At 39.5% G+C, this 25,691-nt stretch overlaps 1 protein-coding gene across 4 annotated transcripts in view; it reads right to left on the reverse strand.

Moving 5' to 3' along the window:
* Positions 1–25,691, reverse strand: part of RBFOX1 (RNA binding fox-1 homolog 1) — a 1,434,482-nt gene that overhangs the window by 1,158,353 nt on the left and 250,438 nt on the right. For all 4 annotated transcript variants that reach the window (XM_041748018.1, XM_041748015.1, XM_041748020.1 and 1 more), the window contains exon 2: positions 22,688–22,750. In XM_041748018.1, coding sequence (XP_041603952.1) covers positions 22,688–22,750 — 63 coding nt within the window. The remainder of the gene's footprint in view (positions 1–22,687; positions 22,751–25,691) is intronic.

The following is a 25,691-nucleotide window of genomic DNA, read 5'->3' on the forward strand; positions in this document are numbered from 1 at the left end:
AGTAAAGTCAGTGTTTTTCATTTGTTTTGTCAATAAGGGACACACATTAAATCCACCATGGAGATCTCAAGCTGCTTAGCTCACCAATTGGCCCCCAATAGAGAACAAGAACTCTATAGGTAAAAAAATAAAATTTCTTTCCTATCTTATCTCCATGAAACTCTGAATCCTTTGGGTTGGAAATCTCATTAATCACTCTCTTCTATAAGTATTGAAAAACAATGAGTAGAAATTGTGGATGTAGCCAAGGCTACCCTGGCCGATTGGCCCACATCTCACATTGCTCTTTTTCTCACGGGAAATGCCATGGATTTTCTGCTTAGCTCTCATTCCTCATGCCAGGTTTGCTCTCCAGAGACAAAGGTGTGTTCTCAGGAAGACGGCACCTGTACTCTCTGCAATCTGGAGTTGGAGTTCTAGGAATATTAGTATTATCCTGGTAAACTATCCAATATCCATTAATGACATATGCCAAGAAGTGAGCTTTTCTTTCAGGTTTTGTTTAAGAGATTTCAACATTTGATCTTTTCATTCAGCCTCCTTATTTAATGCTATAGGGTAGCTTTATACTCTTTCAAAATTTCCAAAGTACATTATTTCACCACAGTTTTCACATCTTCAAGGTTTTTGTTTTTATCCATTTGAAACACAGAGTGGATGGTAAGTAGGACTTTGCACAACTTTTATCTGATAAAACTTCAAAGAGAAAATATGTCACCATCCTTATCAGCTAAGTGAATTCCACACTCAATTCATTGGCAAGGTAGAGGATGACAAAAAGTTTTATCTGTTTTGAGTCCTGAAGGGCACTTTCCCGCTTTTTTCCAGTTTCTCTATGCCTGTCTAAAATTCAAGTCAAAATAAGGATGTGCTTGGTTCAGTTTCAGAGAGAGGAAGGCTTATTTCAGATATGAATTTGAAAGAGACACCAACAACCCATGGCATAACATCAGCTATCCATGCCAACTGTTACTCTTTTCCATGAAGAAAACTGCTGTAAGATATTGATAAAATCGGGACTCAAATCTCAAGATAAGAATCCCTTTTCTAGAAAGTACTTGATTTCCAAATACAAGCAAATCTGCCTATGCCCATCACTATGCCATGCAAATGCACCAGACGACTTAAATCAGCTCTTCCCTGTTCTCTTTCATACAAGATGTGTGTAGGGCTACAGCTGGATGGAGAGCTTTCCTTTGACATGAGGGTAGCACCTCATAGCTACACACAACATATTGACTATATCCTGGGCTCTGTAAATGTCTTTCATTGAAGTATTTCATTTACTCCTACAAGAACCCTATGATGTCACTGATACCATCTTTTTTTTTTTTTTTTTTTTTTTTTTTACAGATGGGCCAACTGGGCAAGAAGGAGTTAAATAACTTGGCCAGGTTTGCACAACTTCTAAATGTTGGAGCTGAAATTTAAACCTAGACAGTCTGACCCTATATATGTCCTATATTTCATCACAAGGCAATCTCATCTCTAACAGTGCTCAAAGCAAAGAGTGAAGAACTGAAACTACAGAGACCAATTTATTAAGATATAACCTCACTCAGAGCACTCCCAGCTCCTCCCTGTTCACTAACCCCAAACTTCGGATAGCTAAAATCAATCACTTGGTACAAATGGACTGGGTTATCTCCATCCTGCTCTTTAGGCATGACCACGAGAGGCATTTCTGCCCGCTTCCTTGCATTCCTGAGTGGGCTAGGCTGGGATGCAAACAAGTTTTCTATCAAGTTTCTGTATGCTTTGCATAAGCAAATGAGCTGTTGGAGGTCACTGAGGAACTCAACAGTGCTGATTAATTCAACATTCACTCATTCTTTCAACAAACAACTGCTGTTTAGTTAGAATGGGCCAAGCAATTGCTGATTGACTGTGTCAATGTGGATGATTCTGAACATGTCACTGTGTACTGTGAATATATCTTAGGATATTAGTTGTGCCAACCTGTGTGTGAACATAAGGATATAATATTTACTGATATATAGGGACATTTTGTTTCTCCTTGCTCTTTAAGATTTAGTCCCCTTCACCCAACCCTTTCCTTGCCTCACATCCAGCTAGCATCTAGGCACATGCACGAAGTTTTTACCAGACACAGACCATTTCAGAACCTTCTAATTTATACTACACTGTTATAGCAAGTAGCACTTTTCCTTTACAGCATCTAACACATTTATAATTAATTACTAACACAAGTATTTGCTTAGCATCTTTTTCCTCAGAGAGACTATAAGCTACACAAGGAAGAAGAAACATGTCTATTTTCTCTCAGCTATATCCTTAGTATCAAGCATAGTATTCAGGAAATAGAAAGCCCACAATAAACATTAGCAGATGATGATGATGATGGTGGTAGTTGATTCTCAATTACCTACTGCTCACCATCTACAGTACTGCAAATTTACTACTCTGGGAAACTCTTTTCCCCAAAATTAAAAATCCAAATGACTTTATTGCTCATTTCAGAAACTTCCTGAAAGATCCATCAGCTTTCAAAGATGGCATCAAACAGCCTCTTCCACCACAAGACTTTTTAAACTCCTGATCCCAATATCCTTGCCTTGTTCTGTCCACCAATCCTGAACTATTATATCGTACTTCTTATGCACTCCTAAGCGAGTCCCATGTGGAAAGACCCACATTCAATATACTTCTAAATCTCAATAAATACCCAGACTTTGCCCGTTCCCAAGATACTACTAAGACTCTGGTGAGGTAGTTTGGGCTCTCCCTTAATTCAGTACACAGGAAACTCAGCCTTGTCTTATCAAGGGGTTGTTCTGGTGATATATGAGAGAAGCTGGCATTTGACATGATTAAAATCAACAATCTCAAAACAAGCTTCAGTTGTGGATTTATTTCAACTCTCCACTCAAAAACTCTATCCTCAAAGAGGCCTTCCCTGACACTATTCAGACATAATCTTAAATGGTGCCTTCTGACCACTTCTCTTCTTTCACCCTTGATTTCTTGTTCTTTAGACTCCTTATTATAGGAGTGGCACTATAATAAGTATTCACTTGCTTATTTGTTATATTCTGATTCCTCTTCTGGAATGTAAACTCCATGAAGGCAGGAACTCAATTTTGTTCTCCAATGTGTCCTCACTCCTGGGATTATGTCTGCCTCATCAACTGGGATTCAGATAGTGAGACAAGGATGACAGAAGCTGCTTTTCTGGGTTTATTTAAGGGGGGACATGGAGGGAGACAAATAGGGGAATACCTCACACATCTTAGAGTACCTTCATTTTTTAAAATCTCATTATATCATTGCCACACATTTAATGTTGGTATATTTTGTTCCTATTTTACAGATGAAAACTTGAGGCCCAGAATGATTGCTTAGACCAAGAAGTGCCTGCCCTAGAAGCAGATCCTCCAGTGCTGGTTTCCATGCTCCAACAACAGTCACCACTCCCTGGCACTGGGTATGGGAAATGGAATCAAGAATGATTGATCACTTCTTTTCACAGCACTCAGGGGTGCCCAGGAAAGGTCATCCCACTAAGATTAAAAATAGAGTGTGCTCATCTGACATTCATAACAGCAAGGGACATGCTGAGAACCTTCAACAATTTACATCAGAAGAAGCATCTTTAATTCTCAGGGGGTTATGATTCTTAGGAATGAAGACAATGTCCAGGTTTGGAGTAATCCTCAACCCAAAGGGAATCTTAAACATGGAAAAAGAGAATGCATCCTCTGAAATGACTGAGAAGGATGGCTGATCCAAATTATGAGTCCTGCTTTTAAATGTAGTATTAGAAGTTTGACACGCCTTAAAAAAATACGTAGCACATAAAAAAAAAACATTTAAAAAAGAACTTGCTATGTTCTATAGGCAGCATGGAAACATGAGTGCCTTGCTTTGGCAAAGATAACTCATAAGGGATGAAAGGGAGGAAAGAAAGAATGAGAAATGTTCCATTTCAGGAGAGATAACAGGAGGCTGAATTATCCAGATAATTATCTCAATCCCCACTTCACTTCTTCTATGTGGTAAGAGCTTCACTGAAGACCAGCCTGCTTTAACAACCACAGAGCATAATGTAGGGGGGAAAAAATCCACTAATGACCCTCCATTCAAAAGGTTTTAGAAGGAGCAGTGGGTGGCATATTTAAATGATAATGAAATACCACCAGGCTAGGGGAAGACACAGATTACCTAATAGGCAGAATTTTCTCCATTAATAATGACTTTTAGAGTAAGAATGTCAGAAAATGAGAATAAGAAGGAAAAGCCTTTTTTTTCTGAATTGCTGATGAGATGATCTTTTGTGAAAAGAACATAGTGGACAAGGGGTATGAGACCTCAAGACAGACCAAGACTCATTCCCCCACCTTCCCACTGGAAAATGTCACTTTCCCCTTTTGATGGATTTTGAAGTGAAATCCTTATCACGTAGAAATCACTGTCAGATGTGGTATCGCATCAAAACCAAGCATGGTGTTCTCCTAAAGGGAAAAGACAAACTCCAGGAGAATTATAAAGCTACAAAAGTTTGCACATGTTCTGTATTCAAAGCACCTGATTTCATCAGATTTCTCATTAGAAACAAGTGTCCCCATCAATGCAGGATAAAGCGGTCCTCTCACATCGAATGAATACAAAATGTCAAGGTGATTAGCATAGACTAGTCCATGAGCAGAAACAGCCCTGATAAGGCTCCTATCGCTAAATTGGAAGATATGCACAAGAGAGATTTATCAAATACCAAACACATCTCTCAAAAGCATTTGGAGGAATAAATGTTATATTTGGAAGAAAAAAGTGGGACTATGCATTCTGAAGCCCAGGTATGTATACCTGACACCCTTCTGGACATCTGTGTGATGCCACTCAGCAAAGACAAGCCAAATTCATTATCTCCTCCACAGCAATGTCTCAAACCAGCCCCTCCTATAGTGAGTGCTCTGCTTCATTTAAATACAAAACAAAACATGGAAAAACATGGGATTCCTCATTTTCCCTTATTCTTAATCTATCTCTAATGTATGGCAATTCTACTTGTGGAATACAGCCAGAATTCATTTACGTGTGTCCATTTCCATCATGCCACCTTCTTCCAGACCATCAAAATCTCTATTACCTGCAGCACTATGACAGATTCCCAACAGGTCTCCCCATTGGATAAACTTGCTAGCCATTCCCACAAGCACCAGAGTGATCCTTCAACATGTAAATAGGCCACCAACCCTCCAATGCAAAGAAAGGTTTTGATAGTTTTCCAAGTCGTCTTCACATCTAGCACAAATACTCTGAGGTAGGCAAAATAATGTACTTCCTCCCACTTCCACCCCTCAAAGGTGTCCACATCCTAATTCCTGGGTTTTGTGAATATGTTTCATGGCAAAGGGGATGAAGACTGCAGATGGAATTAAGGTTAATAATCAGCTGACTTTAAGATAAAGAGATTATTCTGAATTTTCTGAGTTCAGTGTAATCACAAGAATCCTTAAAGTGGAAGAGAGAGGCAGAAGAAATAATCAGTGTCAGGGTGATTTGATGTGAAGAAGCCTCAACCTACCATTGCTGCCTTTATAGATGGAAGAGGGACAGGAGTCAAAGAACGCAGGCAGCCTCTAAGCAGCTAGAATACTGCTTGACTGACACATTGATTTTATTTTTTTATTTTTATTTATTTTTTATTTTTTAAAGATTTATTTATTCAAGAGAGACACACACACACACAGAGAGAGAGAGAGAGAGAGGCAGAGACACAGGCAGAGGGAGAAGCAGGCTCCATGCAAGGAGCCCAACGTGGGACTCGAACCCTGGCCTCCAGGATCAGGCCCTGGCCTGAAGGTGACGCTAAACCGCTGAGCCACCGGGGTGCCCTGACACACTGATTTTAGACCAGTGAGGCTCAGTTGGTATTCCTGACCTCCAGAACTGTGAGATAACAAACGTATGTTGTTTGACGAGCCACTGGGTTTGTGGTCATTTGTTACAGCAGAACTAGGAGCTAATACATGCTCTCCCTAAAAGGCTCTCTGAAAGGTGGACACTTGTCATCTGTAGCTTCATTTTGTACCACTTTCTGTCTGTTGCCTTTTTTCCTTCTGGATTCTTTCATGCTTCTGGGCCACACATCCCTCAAACATGCTGTTCCTTCTCCCTTGAATGTCCCTCTTTCCAGGCTTACTCCTGCTCCTGATTTAGGTCCTAAAAGTGAGGAATACCTGACTTTTCTACAACTCCCGTCCTTTCTGATTCCTCAGGGAGGATAATCAGATGTCCCTTAACTCATGATCCCTCAGCATCTGTAACATTCATTACACTTGTTAGCACTTCTTTGAGTCCATATATATAAGTGTCCCTATGTATAAGTGCATATGCACATGTGCATGCACACACAGAGGAATATTATGCAGCCATTAAAAAGTATGAGATCTTGTTTGTGACAACATAGATGGACCTAAAGGGCATTATGAAATTAATTAAGTGAATACATTAAGTGCAATAAATTAAAAAAAAGACAAATACACACTGATATGTAGAATCTAAAAAACAAAACAAATGAATAACCAAATGAACAAAAAGCAGAATCAGACCCATAAATACAGAGAGCAAACTGATGGTTACCAGAGGGAAGGAGTATGGGGAGATGGGAAAAATGGGTGGAGGGGAGTGAGAGGTATAGGCTTTGTTCCAGTTATAGAATGAATACATCATGGGAACAAAAGGGACAACACAAAGAATATACTCAGTGATATTGTAATTATGTTATATGCTGACAGATGGTAGTTATACTTCTAGTGAGCATAGCATAGTACAGAGATGCTCAGTCTATGTTTTACACCTGACACTAATGTAACATTGTATGTCAACTACACTCAAAAAAGAATTTTTTAAAGCTTATAATTAGGAAACATAAAGAAAGCATGTACACGTTTGTGTATTGGAGTGAGAAGGCATTCAAATGAGGATTTGGAGATAATAAATGTCCATTAAATATCATGTTCCATGGCAAATGAAGAAATCTCGTTATTGTCACTACTAGATAATATTGCCCAAATGTAATATGTGGAGTATACACTTCCTGGAGAAACATGTCTAGTTTTGCCCATACCTTATAGCTAAAAACACAAAGTGTGAGAGTCAGAATCTTGTTTTGCTGACCTTTTATGAAAATGCTACCCACTTAAGGAGTTGGTGTGAACTGGGACTGACATAAGTGCAAGTTGCCTTCTTTATATGTATTAGCTGGTACTCAAGCTAGTTGGCCCACCATGGAGACATAAAAGATGTATTTGTAGGAATAATCAAAAAGAGAGAGATTTCCTCCCAATGCAGGACCCTTTCTCTGTGGCACTCTTGGCTATTATTACTTTGAAATACTTTTCACAGAGATGGTCTTGCAAAGTTGCATGGAACCAAATAATTATTTAGTCCCTCCTATGACATTTATTAGAGAAAAAACAGAAATAAGTAGTACTAGCTCCTTTACACATGTCTCCTTTTAGCCTACAGGTCTGCCTCTGCTTGGCTGCATGTAGGGAAGTGGTATCTGCTTAGAGACTTACTTCTGAGTCATTTGTTTTCACCAATTCACATATCTCAACTCCTTTATGATCTGGACTCTCTCTGCCCCTATTTATATCCTCATTCTATCATTTGCTCACATTTTGGGTTTGCTTCAGGTTGGGCCACTCTGGTATAACCTTGGCTTTCAAAAATGGAAGTGATTCATATTCCTCACCCAAGATTCACTTCTCAGAAACCATTCCTGTTGGGAAGGCAGTAGGGACAAGATTTGGCATTGCCATTTTGACTCCGAATGCACTACTAAAGGAAAAGGGAGACCATCAGACATCAGAGGATCATCCTTCTTTGGTATTTTGGAGAGTGAGAGAAAAGGGGCTCAATGTGCCAGAGGGTACATTTCTTGAGAAAGGCACAAGTTCTTAATATATATATAAATATAAAGCATTTCTAGAATATTCTCCATAGAAGGAAACTGTTGAATATTAAGAAATGCTCTAAACTTTAGGCTTCAAGAAAATGAGTCAGATTGAAAAATGCTCTTTTCAATGTAATTTTAAGGTCCTTTAGGATAAGGATTTTACTGTAGGTTTCCCTTCATCATAAAAGAAAACTGGAACAGGGATTTGCACATAGAAGACTTTCAATAAGTGATACCTATTGAATCTGATATTTATCAAATATGATATAACTGACTAGACTCCAAGCAACTTTGAAGTAATTCATTATAGATCATTTTTACTCACAGGCTAAAGGATTTCCATGTCCTCTTTGACTTTCTCTTAGCTACACATCTGGTCCTGCATATATTGCTACCTTATATTTGCATACAGTGTTCTCTTATGAACACTGTTGTCACTTGTACCATGACATTCAATTTTCACACCAGCTCTTTAGAGAATCTTAGGGCTTCCATAGCTGAGAAGACTGCGGCTGAGGGAAGTTTGAAATTTCAAAGGTCCCACAGACAGTGTATAATGAGGTGGGAGCTGGAGCACTAGTTTTAGGCTCAAATCCAGCCTTCCACTGATAAACCCAGTCCTCTGTAGGACAAGTCATGATGTGCTGGCTCTTCTGATGTTGTTCTGAACATCTAATCTATTTCTGCCACTTACTACCTATGGATCTTGACTACTTTGAGCCACAGTGTCCTCATATTCAAACAGGACTATGGACTGAAACAGGTACAGAAACTTCTGATTTGTTGATTCATTTTCCAGATGAGAAAACCAAAGCTCAGGAGGCCAACTGGCTGCCAACTATCAGGAGCTAGCTTCAAAGATGGTGGCTTGATTTTATGTCCATCAGCTCCCATCCTCTAGCTCACTGCTTCTCCTACCCACCATTTATGCTTATTGTGTACCTAGAAAGCCAAGCAATACAAATGTAGTAATGATAATTACATAAAATATTGCAAGGCAGTTTACATATTTTTATGACATGTTCTTCATTTTTATCTATTTATTTTCACTTCTACTACATTTTCACTATGATTAACAGGGTTGGTTAAGGAAATGCCACTTGCCCCAGGTGTATTTACCAACCTTACAGCTCTACAACTTCCTCCCTCTGCTGGCTCTCTTCTCTGATAAAGCATCTGCTTAGAGAGATGCATGGAGGATACAGCAGCACACAGTGCCAAAATATTCCACCTGGGGCCCATACAAATTCAAAAATGAGAATACCAACCTCAAAGCCATTGTATTCCATCCTGAGTCGCCTTTCCCTGAAATTAATGGAACCACGTCTCCAAGTCTGTCCTGTGTGTTTAACAGTGTAATCTGTAGCAGAATCCAATAGCATAAATTGATTAAGCCCCATCAAATAGTATTCCCTAAGCAATTTTTCTTGCAATTAAACCATTGTGTTGAAAAAGAATTTGGTTAGAAATACTAATGGGTATCCCCAACTGAACTGTAACCTTACTCCTGAGACTCTAGGATGACACTGCTCCCTCCTGACTGATAGTAATGTAAAATGAAATCATCTTAATATTTATTCACCAGATTAAGTAGATAAGTCTCCAGAAGCAAATAGCTCCCCCTCTCCGACCACAAGGGAAAAATGTTCTCCTGTCTAGGGCAGAATGGTAAGACTTGGCACATGTGCCACCACTCCCCTGTTCCTGTACCCCTGGAAGACATTGCTAATCAATCACAGCACTTTCCTGCTGAGCTCAGATGCGTTCTTCTCAACAAAACTACAGGGAGCCTTTGCTAATCAAAATTGGCAAGCAAGAAGAAATATATTTGCCTGCCCTCTGTCTAGATATAGTTTTATTTCACTGAGCCCATACACAAAACTCCCTATGACTCAATCCATACACGGATTCGAGGGCACCTAAATCCATGGGATGTTGAATCTTATTTATCACTATATAATGACCATTGTGGCATCTTCAGTTGACTTTTAATAAAACTACTTTTCTCAAGTGGCCGACAAGTTGCCTTTTCTTCCTCGGCACCACAAGCCAGTATTTCTCAAGAACCCTATAGTAATATCTGGATTTCCTCTCCAAGTTCTTATTTTCTTCTTTAATCAAAGTAAATGTATTCAGCTGGTAAAATCTACCTCTAGAAAAATCCTTCTGAGTCTAACCATTCTATTTCTTACTTCCCCACTCCAAAAATAAAGTAATTTTAATTCACTTTAATTGTCCTAAAGCCCTCAGGGTATATAGTAGTTATGTCCTTCTTAAAGGTTAGCATAAGGTGGCTTTCTTTTACTTCTCCAGCAAATGAAGAAGCAGAAAATCATCTAGTGATATGAAAAATCATTTTTCTATTAATTTATAATAAAACTGAAAGATGACATATAGCATTATTTTAGAAAAAATACAGCTTTCTAAGCACTCATTCATACCAAATTATGCCTACAAGACATAAATTTAAATATGTGTCACCTATTTTAAACTTAATGAAATTGTTAAAAAGCAAAATTCCATAAATACATTTTAAAAATCTTACTGGCTTTATTCAACAGTTTATGAACTGGGCAGCATCCAGTGTGGCAGGTAGAAAGGAGTTCTGAGGAGCTGTACAAAACAAAAGCCTTTTTAATAGGCTGAAGGAAAGAAGTAGGAACAAGGAAGTTATAGTCAGCAAAGAAGCGATTGGTTATATTAAGGTTACTTTCCTTTAGGGGATGGTAGGGTCTATCAGGCAGGGAACCTAACCGGTGCTACTCAGATGATTTCCAATTGACTGGCTTAAGATACCATTTCTGGCAGAGGTGAAGCTGTAATTAAGTCAAGTCTCAGTTTGGTGATATGGGGCTTAGCATAAATAGCTCTATTGGGGACCTGTTGTCTTGCTTTTAACACAGCGTACCAAAAAATGTCTGTATCCATTTCCGATTTTTTAAATTACAGTTTTAAGAAATTCCTGACCATTGCATCAAAAATGATTCTGAAAAATCAAGAACGAAAAACAAATGGAAAACTAGATAAATGATATAGAAGGCTGTGAGACAAGAGAGGAATTACAATGCTAAATAGAGAGGTAAAAAAAAGAAGACAGTGAATAAAAAACAGACTACAAATGGAGAAATTTTAGGACTGAAAAAACAGAAGTACTAGATGTAAAAATAACAACAACAACAAAAGCAGCTTTAAACACCATACAAGAATATACCATAGGAAAGTATTAGAACCTTGAGAATATCAATGCATGACACTGGGATCAATTATGAAATATACTGAATACTTAAAGTATGATTTCAAATGACACTAAGATCTACTAGGATGGCCCATGATTGGTAAGGTGCAGCTAATATACTGCACTTACATATGCTGTATAATTTTATGGAAAGAATTGGACATAGCAAAAAGATTTATCTTTATGTTTTCCAACACTTCTACACTGTTCTAGTCCATGACATGCTTTATGCTGACTTACTCTCCTCTGAACATCTTAGAATGTTCAGTATAATTCCCCAAAATAGTAATCTATTAAAACTCAAATACCCAGTGGACAGCATTTTCTCCACCCACCTTCCTGCCGCAGTACCACCAATGCAGCCCTGAGAAGCCCAGACTGGCATCCTTGTGTGTGCGCGTACCTGCATGTGTGCATGTGCATATATGAAGACATAATGGCACTCTATGCTGCAATTAGGACATTTTATAAAGGAGAGAACTGATGTTCAGAGAGGTTAAGTAAATTAACCATAGTCACAGAGCCACTCCTGTGTCTTATATTCAATGTTATTCCAGCTATCCCTAACAGAGTTGCCTATTAATGTAGCTTACAATAGCTACTCAACCTTTCTAATATATGCTTGAAGCATTTGTATGTTCTGAAATCTTGACTCCCCAGGGAGAGTGTAAAGCCTTATTTATGTCTTGCAATTATTTTTCCCCTTTAGTTTGGTTAAAATGCCTCACACAGTGACAGGTACATAATAAGCACTCAGTAAATGCACGTTGATTGAATTTAGCTCTTCCTGCCTTATATGTTGCCATGAAAGTCTCTTAATATTGCTTTTATTTTCAATAATTGATTCAATTATTCTTCCTCAAATCTTAAATGAAGCAGGCCACCCCAGCTCCCAGGCATCCACATATTAGTGGTGTCTTCATTCACCTTCCATTTACATCGAACTAAAGTAATTATTTTCCTGCTACCTCACACCCCATTGGTGTTACACAAACCGCTGAGACGGCCCTATCTCCTGCAGGCATCACTCGTATCTCTTCAGCAGCCTGTTGTAACACGGGTGACAGAACTATTAAGAATGTCAGCCTTCAATGCATGAAGAACTTATGTAAAGCAAACGGTGCCATCTGAGGTAAAACTGGTGACAGCAGCAGAGGGAAATGCAAGAGCCAACAGGACTGTCTCCAAGCAAACTTTAATAAGGGAAGAAGAAATAATTTATCTATTCCTAGGACAAAAAAAGAAAATAGAATAACAACAACAACAACAACAACAAAAAAAACACAACCAAATAAAACCAGTCTCATGATTTCTTAGAATATATTTGTGATGGCCACTGATGCACTAAAGAATTGAGCAAATGGCTGATTTTAGACTAGGTGAATAGATGATCAGGATGGGTGGATGGAAGGATGGCTGGATGAACAGACAGACAGGATCCTTGAACTTTTTTCCATCCCCATTGTTACAACCCCATTTTAAGCCAATGTCATTTTTCCTTCCCAGACTATTTCGATACAGCTCTTAACCTTTCTCCTTGCTTCCACCTGGCCTCTATCCAAGCCTTCTTCAGCATAGTAGCCAAAGTAATACTTCCAAAAACAGAAGTATAATCATGTTTCTTATTTTTTTTTCAGATCCCCTGATGGCTGCCCATGGCACTTAGCGTAATATCTGAAACCTGCCCTTTGATGAATATCTCTCCTCTGTCTGCTCTTTCAAACTGTTCCAGCACTCTGTTCTAACCACACCTTCTTTAACTTCTTCAAAAGCCCCAAATGTCTCGCCACAGCCCAGTGACTTTCCCCCAGAAATGTGTCAACTTCAATATCAATTCTTTGATCACTCAAATTAAATTACTATACTCTGTACAGACTCCCATAACATACTGGGTGTTTACCTCACAGTACTTCCTACAATTTATAATTACACATTTATTTGTATAATTGTTTGTCAGAGAATTTAAGCCCATGGGTTTGGGAAACTTGCTTGTCTTGTTTCTCACTGTATCCCCAGCAGCTAAAACCATGCCTGGCAAAGGAGAGCACTTGATATGTATTTGTTGAACAAATGAAAGAAAGGCTCCAGCCACCTGCTTGATACAGTGAGTGAGCAATTCCTACAAGAAATATATGAGGAAGAGAATCACAGGAATGGTGGGCCAGCTCTGATTCCCCACCTCTGACCGCATCCCTGATCAAAACTGTCACAGGGGTAATAGAAGGCTTAACGAGTACTGTCAACGACTTTGAGCTTAGCACAGTGAGGGTTGCTGAGGGGGATGCAAAGAAGCACGAGGCTTCTTAGGAGCTCCGTGCAGATATGGCACCTGCAGGCCCTTCAAACATGTTTGCAAAGTCAGCCTTAGAAAAGAAGCTTGCAACCTGTGTCAGCCACCACCATGCAGGGGTAGGACCATGTGCTCTGAATAATAAGGTCTTTTTTTACCTTAGACTGAAAAAGTCACAATCCTTTTTACTACCTCATCCCCATAATTCTTTATTAAAATATTTATCAAAAAGTAATATATGAAAATAATATATACATGCATACACATATGTATATATACATATATATATGAAAATCTCAAAGGCAAAATTCAGTTCCATGCTTGCTATTCCTTCATCTTTGTTTTGTTTTTGTCTTGTTTTTTTTTTTTTTTCTCAGAATGAAACTTCAGATGCAACCCAGATAAAACCTTGAGGGAGTGTCAAACCACCATGAGGCTATAGGCATGTGGGGCATTAGAAAAACTCGGGGTTGTTGCTCTCAGTGGCTCTCTACTTTGCCTGTACTAACAAGAGTCTTCTTTGATGCACAGTCCCTGGCAACCACAGGGAATGTTTCAGTTTTCATGTTCATAGTACACTGTACTTCATGTTCTTATTCTTTCTTTGCATAGAGAAGAGAAAGAGAAATGAGAGTCCTATAGTAGAATTATTTCTCTTTATTCATAACAGTCATCCACTTTTTACAGAAGTAAAGTTCAAATATAACCTAGACGTTAGCTGAGATCTTTAGACACCACCATCCTCAAATCCCCGTGAAACCAAATTCTTTGCCACTATTCCTTGATGACTGTACAGTCCCACTGGCACTTCGAACCCAGTGCCACACATAGGAAGAGGTCACTGTAGTGGTCAAGGTGGACTCTACAGTTGAAACATAGCTCTGCCTCTTGCAAGCCATTGACTCTGAGCAATCCATTTAAGGGTCAGTTTCCTCAACTGTAAAACAGCAGTAATTAGCAAGACCTATCTCACTAGGTCATTGTAAGAATAAAAGGAGGGAATGCATTTAAAATGCTGAGCTCATGGCCAGGCCCATGAGCAGATTTCCAACACATTAGCTGTTTATCTTCAGAACTGCTGAAGACAACACCTGTTTTCCACCACATTGGACTAGGCAGGAACTCAGCACCTCACAGAATTTCCATTAAAACTTACTCCCAAAAACATTTTAACTGTTCTGAAGGAAGAGTTTAGTTTTATTCCTAGGGGGGTAAGGAAATGGGGAAGACAGGGAGAGGGATTAAGTCTAAAACAAAGAAAAGGGCTTCAAAATGGACTTTAGTAACAGCTCCTGATTCTTCTGGGGCCCTGCCCTTCACTTAGCCTTTCCACCACCTTCAGGCTGGATCCTTCTGCTCTCTCCCTCTCCTCTCTCTTCTTCCTCATCAGAACCACCACAAGGTCTTCTCTAACTAAAACAGAGCATTACTTTTGCTACTCCACCACCAAAGTTATGCTCTCAGAGTTCCACTATCCACCCCAAAAGGCATTTCCCAAAAAGAATCCTCTCCCTGCAAAGAGGAGTATTTATTTAATCCTTACAAGAAACCTGTGGGTGGCCATTGTCATCCTCATGACAGAAGAGAAAATAGGGGCTGGGAAAGATTAACTAACTTTCCCAAGTTTGCAGAAGTTGTAAACAGAGAGCCAAGACTTGAATCTCCGTTTGTTAGTCTTAACATTTCGTGCTTTTTCCACTACGACCAAAGCTTCCATTATTGGAATCTCAATGAACTGCTGGCTATGACCCATTGGGTTTATTGAGCACACAGCCCAAGGACTCCCAGCTTATTTGTCTTAGCAATGCACAACTTTTGTGAACTTCTGCCAACAAAATTGTCAGTGTGTATTAGAATGCCCGACCCATAAAGCTAGATGTAGAATACAATGTAGTCATTAAGTTCTTATACCTGAATTTATGGATTTAACACATATCCATAAATGACTAGAGCCATCAGACCCCTGATTTCCAAACTCTCAAATCTCTAGTCAAGAAAGAGAGATTCTTGAATTCCACTAGTCTTATATAGAATGCCTTGTGCCAGAATCCATGGATTCTGAAGCTCATTTTTCCTTAAGTCTTTAACATGTCACAGAGCAATGGGTTATTTTTCTAATCTGGCTTTTCCCTCTGCTCTGTGAGTTCCTTGAAGGTAAAGATTCTATCTGACTCATATTTCCAACCCTATATACTTTGAATCCATTCTAGGCAACTAAAACATAGGCAGCTAAGAGCAGAAAGCCCAAAAGACAATGAGCTGGCTATAAATTAATGTAATCCATTTAAAAAAGTTATTTAGTGATATTCATCCGAAGTCATAAAGATGCTTGTTTCCTTGGACTGTACACTTCCTCTCAGGGGTATTTAGCCTCAGGAAGTTACCCCAAGGAGGAAAACTCTACAGATCCTGAGTGATTAACTCTGGCAATAATGGTGTTAGTGAAAAGAATAGAGACCTCCTCGACATACCATAGTAAAGGAGTAAAACATCACCCTGATGATACATTGTGTAACCCTTAAAATTATGATCACAGGGAGTAAAAGAGCAGGAGCAAAAAGAAAAAAAAAAGCTCAAGCTAAAATGAAGGGAAGGAATTTTAACACCAAATCACAAACCCATGGTGACCATGGCTTTGGAGCACGTATCTGGAGATGGATTACACGGGAAAGTGGGAGAGGAATTAAACCTGCTTCATGGCACTGATGCATTCCAGAACAATTCAGGCACAGGTAAACCTTGTTTCCTCAATGTCTTTAGAGGAGAGCCTGGATTCTGTTCTGAAATGAAAGGCAGGCACTTGGAGCAGAGCCCTGGGTGAGAGAGCACAGCTTTGCATGCAAGACATGGAGATTCCCCTTCCTGGAGCCAGACCCACACCGGCTGTAGTGTGTGATTACGCTCTCAGACCATCTGCTCAGGGGCTGTGAAGGCAGCCATGTGTCCTCCTGCTTGGACGCCAGGAGGACACCGATCACTAGTCAATCTGCTTGAAATTGCCTCCGATGATTAGTGTGTAATGACTCAGGTAGGTCATGGTCAGGGACGTTTCTGTTATTAATGCATTAGCAGCTGTAAATGGGCATTGATTCTGCACAGAGTGCAGGTTTATGGACTTGGTGGAGAGAGTCTGGCCCTGTGGAGTGTAAATGGTCATTGCTAGGGAAGGAAGCACCCTGCAAGGGCATTGTACTTTGGGGAAGGGTGAGGAGGGCCGCCACCTCTGAGAGGAAAAACCTGGCCTGAGAATATAGAAAAGAAGAATTTACATGTAATAGGGACAATTCTTGGCCCTCTCTTACATCTGAGATGGATCTAATTATATCCTTGCTTTCTGACCCCGACATATATTCCTATCTATGACTGGCTAGTCCATTATAACCAATACAGTTTGGATGGTTTCATTTACTTTAAATTTTATTTTATTGTTTTACCATAAATTCAGGGCCCTGTTCATTGTATTGTCCCTAGCATTCAGCAAAAATCCAACATAATTTATCCAAAGCTATTTGTAAGTGAATGAATGAATGATAACATTACCAGGGTAAGAACGTTGACTTATATATCAATGTCACGGCACTCTGAGCTGGAATGTACCACAATACAGTTTTCCAAGATAATTTATCCTTCTTAAATTGAGAGACTGATGCCCAAGGAGTGATCCAACTCACCAGTGATCATGAACACACAGGCTGCCTAGTAGAAGGAGATTACTTCTCAGTCATGCAATTGATCTGAGTAACAACAATCCTTATCATTGTTACCATTTATTTGCTTCCAACTGTGTGCCCAGTACAGAGTTGGGGTTGGCACCTTCTGAGGAAAGAATCCTCATCAATGGAAAGAGTTACCTGAATTCAAAAGAAACTAACCACATGGTTTGGTTTGGTTTGTTTTTTTAAATATATATTCTGGCTGTCAGCACTAGGAGAAGTTTTATCTTTTTGCTTTGGAGCTTCTCAAAAGAAAGCTGTAGCCCCTTCCATCTGGAAAAATCAAATTCCTTGTTTCTATAACTTATTAATCAGCCATTCTTGTGTTTACTTATACTTTGCAGTTTCCAGCCATTGCTACTGGTTCATCAATGTCTCAAATAAACAACCTCACATTATAATGCAGGGTAGAAACAGCAAGTAGATCTAATAATTAGCTTAAGTGAAGAGATTTAACAGAAACCCCAAGTCACTGTTTTCTTCAGGTCATTCTATTGGGAACTGATGAATCATTAGGATGAATACTAAGGTCTCACCTCCCAGGTGCTCCAGTAGAAGTGGCTGCAGGTAAAACCTGCTTTCATTTCCTCTAATTCTGTAATGCAACCCCATGAGTGTGAATCAAATTGCACCAGTATCAGTTGGTACAATTAATATATATTGCAAACAGAAAGTGGCATATCAGTACTGGACTACTCTCAGACTTACTTAGCATATTCATTTTCTTGTCTAAAGACAATGAGTTCATTTTTGCCCACAGGTGGAGGGCAGGGAGGAGCCACTGCTGGTCATAACTCAACACTCTGCCTTGCTGAAGTAATGATGTTTCCCTTCAATCTTTTCTTCTGTGGCCTCATTTCTATCTTCTTGTTTATTCACTGAGTTCCAAGTTGGAAGGGGTCTTAGTGACAGACTATTCTAGTTCAATTCCTTATTATTGTTATTATTTAATGAATAAATTTAAGTCAGATTGGGCAACATGTCAAGGATCATGTGGCCCATTCAAAGAGCCAGGACATTAGCCTGACTCTCTTTGAAAGCTCCTATTCCTGATCTAGAGGAGGGGAACTAGGAGGAGTAGGAAGGATTTTACAGAACTTGGTATGCAGCAGCTTGAGAGAGAGACAAGAGATACATATACGGAATGTGTGAACACAGATGCCTGGTGGTGGGTAGCCAATGGTCAAGTATCAGAGCAAATGGGAAGGTCAAATGAGGGCATCATTTTGTGTGTCCTCTACACCATGAGATTCTAAATCAACTTGAATGAAACCCACCCTAGGCCTGGCCATCATTTAAATTAATGTTCTTATATTGCTCCTGCTCTTGCTCCTCCTCCCTCCTGTATTCAGCTGATGGCTGACCTCTCCCATTTCCAGCCAATCTGCTGACTTTTAACTCAAGTAAACTCCACTTCCCTAAAGACAATCATTGTTCATTCTCTTTCTATTCACCTTACACTGTTCTACTCCTTACTTGCTCCACAGAGTCCAGATTCTAGAAATATTATCACGGGGTCAAATTTCAACACTGAAAACAGGCTTAGTATTTTCCTTATTCTACAAAGGGAATTAAGGAATTGAAGTACATGCTTCATCAGGAGAGTGTTAACAGAGATATACACTGAAGTGTAGATTAAGAATAAGGAAGGGTTACTCCTGCTGAAAACAAATTTTGGAGTCAAGAAGTAAAGGCATTTGGAAGGCAAGAGATCAAAATGTTTGGTTAGAATATAAGATATCTAGGCATTCTCAGTGAGAAGGCAGTGTTAGAAAGGAACTAGCTAATGGAACAAACAACTAGATAACATTCACTTTCCAGTACTAGTGGTCTTCCAACATGTAGGATGGAATCAAGAGGATGGTGGCTTTAGGAATTAAAACCACTTAGGAAGTCTTCACTGCCATTTGAAGAAGGAGCACCTGGAGTGATATGCCAACAGACGGAATGCAAATGGAGCTTTCCACAGGCCTAGGCCTCACTTCTCTCATGGAGGTGGATGAAAATCAAGACAAAGTCAATGGTGACTGAAGCTTGGGACTGGGTTACCTAGGGAGAGAAGGTGTCCAGAGGGGAGTGAGCAGGGTGTGGTCTGATTTTAGTGTTAGGCATTTGAAGTCAGAAGCAACAGCCAGAAGTAAGTGCAGATGTATAGCAACCTGTGCTACACAGGACACTGGAATTCACTGACAGATTTGGAGTCTGTTATCCTAGGCGCATCTGGGCCTTGACAAAGCAAAGGTCATAGCTTTGAATAAGAACTAGAGTAGTAAGTAGAAGACAAAACACAGCCATCGTGGAAATCCAGACTGGTCTACTGTCTAATGTCAATTCTGGTTTTCCCACATATATAACACTCCACCAGAAGGTGAGATGCATCCATCTATCTATTCATCCCCTCATCCCTCCACGTGCTCGCCTGTTGCTATGTCCAGGGAGTACTGTCTACTATGGCCAGTACCTCAGTAGAGGCCATGGACATAATCAGAGGTTATATACTGTCTAATAACCAGAGTGTGACAGACACCAAACAGTTAGGATGAGCATATGCTGTGGCATTGGAGGATCATTAACTCTTTTGTTCTGGATCAAGTGTTCATGTAGGGGAATGATGCACATGGAGTTGCAGGGAATTAAGATGCTTAGGGGCTTGGGACAGCAGCTGTTTACCAAACAATGTCTACATGGGTATATACCAGCTGAATATCAGCCTGGATGCAAGGGTGGAAAATTCAGAAATGGCCCCAACATTCACAGGGCCTCCAGTCTAGAACTGCCTCATCCACGTGGTAGATTATTACTAGCCACATGACACTGTTTAAATTAACTAAAAATTAACAAAATTATAAACTTAATTCCTTGGTGGCAGTAGCCACATTTCAAGTGTTCAGTGGCCATATGAGGCTAGTGGTTACCATACCGGACAGCACAGATAAAGAATACTCTTATCATGACAGAAAGTTGTGCTGGAGAGCACTGGACAAAAGAAAAAAAGCAGACATTAATTTTTGGTCCCATTAATTAATAAATTATAATTCTGATACAGCATGCCATGGAAGTATAATCTGACAGGAGATAGAGATCTAAGAAAGGCTTCCACTGAAATTTAAATTTAAAAGTTATAGGAAATTACTCTGAAGCTGAAGTTCAACCAAGGACCCTACTACTACCAGCCTCCTGTTAGCTTTCCTTTGTGTATACAGATCACAAAGGAATGTGGAGAGCTAAAATCCTAGATAGATACTGGTTTGTAAGAGCTAACTCTGTATTATGTACATCAGCCAAAGGGCACCAATGCAAATGTAACATTCTGGAAAAGATTGAACAATGAAAGATAACCAGACTTTGGAATTAGTAAATGAACACTGATTTTCTAAAGCCAACAGAGTCATTAAAACCCTGACATGGACCAAGGTAGGAGAGTCACATCAGCTCTGGCACAATGTTAGATGTGTGTAAATTCTAAATGCAGAGCTGTTGTTCCCAGTAAAATCCCACAAGAAGAAATTTCCTAACCAGCAATGTACCATACTTGTAATTGGTGAGAAGAACCCAAGACCCAGGCACGTGGCTAATGTAGACTTCTGGTCATCTTCTTTTCCAATAACCAAGCAACCTCCTAGAACTCAATTTCAGTTCTAGGGGAAGTGACCTCTAGTCCTGGACATTGACTGAGGTTCACTGCTCCAGCGAAGCTATGATTACAAGGAAAGCATCACAATCTATTAGGTACACAGAAATTGGGCAGCTGCTCTAAATATCCCCAGTGAGGAGTTTTTCCATTTCCTCCTTTTAAATTTTTTTTTTAAATTATCAGATATCTACACACTGGTGTGGAGCAGCAAATTAATAATTTTTTCCTCTTTAGACTGCAATCGTAGATATGGAAATACCATATCCAAAGACAAATTAACATGAGCTCCTTACAACACTGTACTAATTATCTCAGGGACCAGAGCCTCCCCTAGGTTAGAAATTTCAGCCCCAATCCAGAGTTAGAACATGGATTCCTTTCTGAAAAGCAGTAATTTGTATCATGTTGAGAAGGTAGAGAGGAAGGTGGGAGGGTCACACATAATCTGAAAACCCATCTTTGAAACCTTCCTCCCTTCATCCTTACCCTTCCTGCTCCAGCACCACAAAGGCATCTATGAGAAGGATACTGCTTGAAACAGAAAAAGATAAAGTAACATGCATATTTAACTTCACACCAAACAGATTTGAACAGACTTCATGCCAAACAGCCCCTCCTTTCCACTTACAAAAACTCACAGTTTTTAGAAAATGCTGTAGCCTGAACTTCAAAGGCATTGAAAGATAGATGTGGCATGTAGGGAATTAGACATGAAATTTCCTTTATTATTGGGAACAAAAGCTGTAGGTCTAATCTCCTGTGTGATACAAGCTTTAGCTGATCAGGGTTACGCTAAGTCACTCTGATGTAGCAAACAGCGGATACACCATCTTTTTTTTTTCTTTCTGTCTCCTCCTTCTTCTACCATTCACATATGCAAATTCTGTAGCCAAAAGGGGAGTTCATGCAGTACCACTGAGGGCAAAGAATTCTCTTTGATCAGCCTCTTCCAGGCCTGGAGTCTCACAGCCTCCAATTTTACCTGCCCCTTTATGATATTTGATATATCAAATTATACTCCACCAATATCAGAAGTAGGACATGTTAAAAAAAATTCTGATGCCTTACAAAGGAAGCTATGTCTTGAAAAAAGATAAATATTTCCTTTAGTCAGCCTTTTAAAACTTTGATATTTATTACAGATTGATTCATAAAACAAGTTGTTTGCCCACAGAACTACTACAGAAGAGTGCAGATGTCCAAGGTTTTAGGGAGGTGCTTTGTAAAAACACCACCACCTCAAATGCTAGTTAGAGTATCATAAAAAATAAGAGTCGGGGAAATCGGAGAAAATACTGCTAGCTTCACCAAAAATAAAGTCCTTGCGCACAATAAGAAAGGCAGACGGCGGAAAGTGCTTACTTGCTAAAAACAAATGAAATTTCTGAAATGTACCCCAGCATCTTAAAGTACAGAATTTCTTTTTCTGCAGTACTTTTTATATAGTAGTAATGTATTCTGGACTAAAATGAATTGTTCTTAAATGCCTCAAGAAATATGTGGTCTCAGTAACTGATCTGTTTTGCTGGCATTTCTTTCTGCTTTGCAGGGTCATGCAACTGGGAGAGAGGAACAAAATATCTCCTAATGAGAAAAGCTTAAGGAACAAAAGGACAACAAAAGCACATTTTTATTTTTACCCCCAGCCAGTAGTGGTAGGGTTAACCCACCGACACGCACACACATTTCCTGTGTTCCTTGTGGGGGTTCTGGCTAGCAAACCCTCCCCTCACCTCTGAATCCAATGCAGTAGTGCAGAAAAGACAGACACAGGCAGGCAGCACAGTGTTTGTGGGGACTTCAGGCCTGCTGAAGAGAGCTTTTCATCTCGAACACGATCAAAGAAATAGATGTATTAATGTAATGAAGGTTCAAAAGTGTTCACACTTACTGAATGCTGAGTCCGATCAAGGAAGCTGTAAGTTCCACTGGCATGAGTTCTTTGAGCAGTTTCCTAAGGAAGAAGAGAGGAGAAGACTTTAGTGCCGAGGAATGTATTCTTGTATTGTGCTTCCACCTTTTTTGTCATAGTCCAAGCTGGCTAACCTCTGAAATTGGCTCTTGATACTGTGGATTTAACAATGATGGTGGTGGTGCTGGGGCTGGTGTGGTGGTGATGAAAATAATTAAGATCAAGTCTTTCAATATATTTTTAGTTCTTTCACGTTCCAATGAGAAAGGTGTTACGATTTTCTCTATTTCAGAAGAGGGAACCAAGGTGCAGACAGCTCAAGGAAGTTGCACAAAATATGCCTGTAGGTAGTAGAGCCTGGATTTGAACTTGGCCAATGGACATCAAGTTTAGAACCACTCTGCTATAACTCTTGCCTTACACGTGAGCTCTATGCCACAGGATGTTTTCAAGGAAAGATGAAAAGTCAATCTTTCAGAGATGTTATTATGGATTTCCCTGCATGGAGTTAGGTGAAATGAAATAAACCCTAAATATCTTTTCAACCGTAGAACTCTAGGATTCTATAATGCTCAATCCCATGATCGATAACATTCAAAGTGACTCCATTGTGCAATGAAACTGTGATATAAGGCGTCCCATCAATAATCAATTTCACAAACATCATCACCCAATCAGAAGGCATAAGATCCATGTTCATTGCTATTTAAATAAATAAAATACCACACAAACTGCAAATGGCCATTACAATCTCATATAATTCAATGAGTCGGGGGGAGAGGTCATTGCCAACCAGAAAGATTTACTAATAGCTCTGAAAGAGTTACATGGTGCCCTATACTCAAAAGGGTTGATCCTGATCCCTTCACCCTCTGGGGTGCTACACAAGTAGCAGAGATGAGGTTGGTTTGCAGGGTTCTAGGACCCTGATCTAGTGCTCTTTCTATTACTCCTCTCAAATAGTGACACAATGTATACCCAGTCTCAATGTAACTCACAGATTTCAGAGATAAATGTTTGGAAAATATGCTCCCTTTCTTAATATTTTATTTTATTTTTTAAATATTTTATTCATTTATTCATGATAGACATAGAGAGAGAGAGAGAGAGAGAGAGAGAGAGAGAGAGAGAAGCAGAGAGAGAAGCAGACTCCGTGCCAGGAGCCCGATGTGGGACTCAATCCCGGGATTCCAGGACCATGCCCTGGGCCAAAGGCAGGCGCCAAACCACTGAGCCACCCAGGGATCCCTCTTTCTTAATATTTTAATATAATGGACTTTTTAAAAAAAATCTTCACATTTGGTGAGCCACTGATGTTGATAAATTTGACCTTCTGAGAACCCTGAGTGGTTTCAAAATAATGGAAGAAGAGATTTCTCTCTGGAGAAGCCTGAGGGTATATATAGCTATGAAATGGTGAGGATGGTGGTGACAATAGCTCATTTATTTGTCCTTTCTTCCTTCCTTCCATTCATCTGTCCATCCCAGTCATCTAAGGCTCTGCTACCTATTAGCTTTGTGAATGTGATTGAGTCACTTAGTTTTTCCTTGTCTCAGCTTCCTTATCTATAAAATTAGAATAAATATACCACCTATCTCAATAGATTGAGGTATTAAAAGTTACTGTTTGTAAGGCACTTAACACTGTGCCTGGCACAAAGTCAATGCTGTTTAAAAGTTGATGATGATGATGATGATTATTACTACTACTACTACTATTATTATTGAGGTATTATTATTATTATCATTATTATTACTACTACTATTATTATTGAGGTATAGTTATAGACAATATTTTATTAGCTTCAGGTATACGATAGTAATTTGACAATTATATACATTATGAAGTGCTCAGCACAGCAAATAGTTACTACCTCTCCACCATACAAAGTTGTTATAATACCACTGACTCTATTTCCTATAATGTACTTTTCACCCTCATGACTTACTCATTTTATAACCAGAAGTTTGTATAAAAGTTTATTATTATTTATTAAGCCCCTTTTTATGCCAAGCACTGCCCTCTTGGTGCCTACAGTCCATGGGGAAAACAGATCTCAATCAGGGGTGTTGGGGAAGACTTTGTCAGGGAAGTGGCAAAGAAGCTGAGATCTTCATGCTGAGAAGAATATGACCACGTGAAGGGAAAGAAGGGGATTTGGGAAAAGGAAGTAGGAACATTTAGGAAATGAATAGTCAAAGTATATAATTATCTTCTATAAATTCATAGAATGCCTCAGTTGGAGAATTATCTGTGTCCTAGTAATAATAAAAAATATTAATGATGATAATAATAGAAAAGTAGTCATATAATAGTTTTATTGGACCCATAGTATACCCAGGCTTTGTATCAAAATATGCATGCATCTTCTTATTTAATTAAAAATAACCAACAGCTCCTATCATCAGGTTCAAACTTCTTGACCCTCTCCAGTCACTTCCTCCTTCCCTCCATACACTCACTCACATACTCTAGGATCAAGCTAAATTGAACTACTCAAAAGGCACAAGTGCACCCAAATGTGAACTTCTCTCTGTTGCTTTCATCGACCCATCCAGCTGGATTGAATTATTTCCATGGGCCCTGAGGTCTTTCACATACTCCTCTATCTGAACAAAAGTCATACACTCTAACCCACTGTAGAGTTGGCCTGCTCAGGCTGTGAACTCCTGGAGGACAAGGACAATTTTTTTTTTTTCAACTTGGTAGCCTCACCGTCTGGCACAGCGCCCAGCCACTTAGCAGTGGCTCACTACACTGGACAGCATAAACAGTGATTCCTCACTCACCCCAAGTGGTACGGCTCCAAGAAAGGGCACCGAACTTCATTCCAGAGGGAGGTTCTCCCTAAGCAAAATGACCTTCATTGTGTTCCCATACTTGGTACCCTGATGATAATGTTAACTTCTCATCTATGTCAGCTTTATGCTCACATTTAGATCTTCTTTCAATCCAATGTGCACTTGAAATGAATTTTATAAC

The sequence above is a fragment of the Vulpes lagopus genome, chromosome 3 (genome assembly GCF_018345385.1).
Source record: "Vulpes lagopus strain Blue_001 chromosome 3, ASM1834538v1, whole genome shotgun sequence".
Classification (NCBI taxonomy): Eukaryota; Metazoa; Chordata; class Mammalia; order Carnivora; family Canidae; genus Vulpes; species Vulpes lagopus.